The sequence below is a fragment of the Euprymna scolopes genome, chromosome 35, assembly GCF_053919585.1.
Source record: "Euprymna scolopes isolate OS-2025 chromosome 35, ASM5391958v1, whole genome shotgun sequence".
In the NCBI taxonomy this organism is placed as follows: Eukaryota; Metazoa; Mollusca; class Cephalopoda; order Sepiida; family Sepiolidae; genus Euprymna; species Euprymna scolopes.
Window position 1 is genome coordinate 18243752 of NC_136516.1, and position 940 is coordinate 18244691.

The following is a 940-nucleotide window of genomic DNA, read 5'->3' on the forward strand; positions in this document are numbered from 1 at the left end:
TTTTATTAAACCTCTATATATCTATCAATGTTCAACTGATGTTTCATTCATTTCTTTCAGTGATTTGGTAAGTTTTGGCTGATAAGGTTATGCGCGACCAGATCGTGGCTCTCAAGACTGCGGGCGTTAGCAACCAGTGCATCGTTAAACAGCTCAAGGTGTGTCGAAAAACAATTTCCAATGTCTGGAAACAGTTTCAAGAGACAGGCACAACCTCTGGTAATCCAATTCCAGGCAGACCGCGCTCAATTCGCACCAAAAGTGTTGTTTCTGCAGTGAAAAAGATGGAGCGAAATCCACAGAGAAGTGTGAGGAAAATTGCGAAAGAGGCAAAGAACTGAAGATCTTCGATGCAAAGGATTGTTAAAAATGATCATCAGTTAAATCCATACAAAAAACAGTCCCGGCAGTTAATTTTGGAACCCTCGAAGCAGAAACGGCTGCACAGGGGCAAGTTGATGTTGCAAGAGGTAGAGCGGGCCACAGGAAAGGTCTTCATCTGGTCTAATGGGAAGATGATCACGGTGGAGGCTGTGACCAATAAGCAGAACGATAGGGTTTATGCTAAAAGTTCAAAGGACTTGTCAGTCAATGCCAGAAGCCATTTGAAACGCCAGAAGCCTGCTTCAGTCATGGTCTGGGCTGCTCTTACATCCGATGGGAGCAAATCTCCTGTGATCGTGATTGAGTGAAGCGTGAAAGTCAATAGTCAAGCTATGTTGGAGGAAAAGGTGCTACCGTGGCTCACTGAATCATTTGGGATGATTTCATCTTCACAAAGGACAGTGCTCCAGCTCACACAGCGAATGTGACTCAACAGTGATGCAAGGACCATTTCCCAGGCTTCTGGGACAAGCAAATGTGACCACTATCAAGTACAGATATCAATCCTATGGACTTCGCAATCTGGTCCATTCTGGAGAGTGATGTTTCGAGATGT

General features: G+C 44.6%; 1 protein-coding gene across 1 annotated transcript; it reads left to right on the forward strand.

The window, feature by feature from the left end:
* The first annotated feature begins 350 nt into the window (after positions 1 to 350).
* Positions 351 to 692, forward strand: LOC145259593 (uncharacterized). The gene has a single exon (XM_080117247.1). It carries the CDS (start codon positions 351 to 353, stop codon positions 690 to 692), a length of 342 nt encoding a protein of 113 aa, XP_079973373.1.
* The last annotated feature ends 248 nt before the right edge of the window (positions 693 to 940 follow it).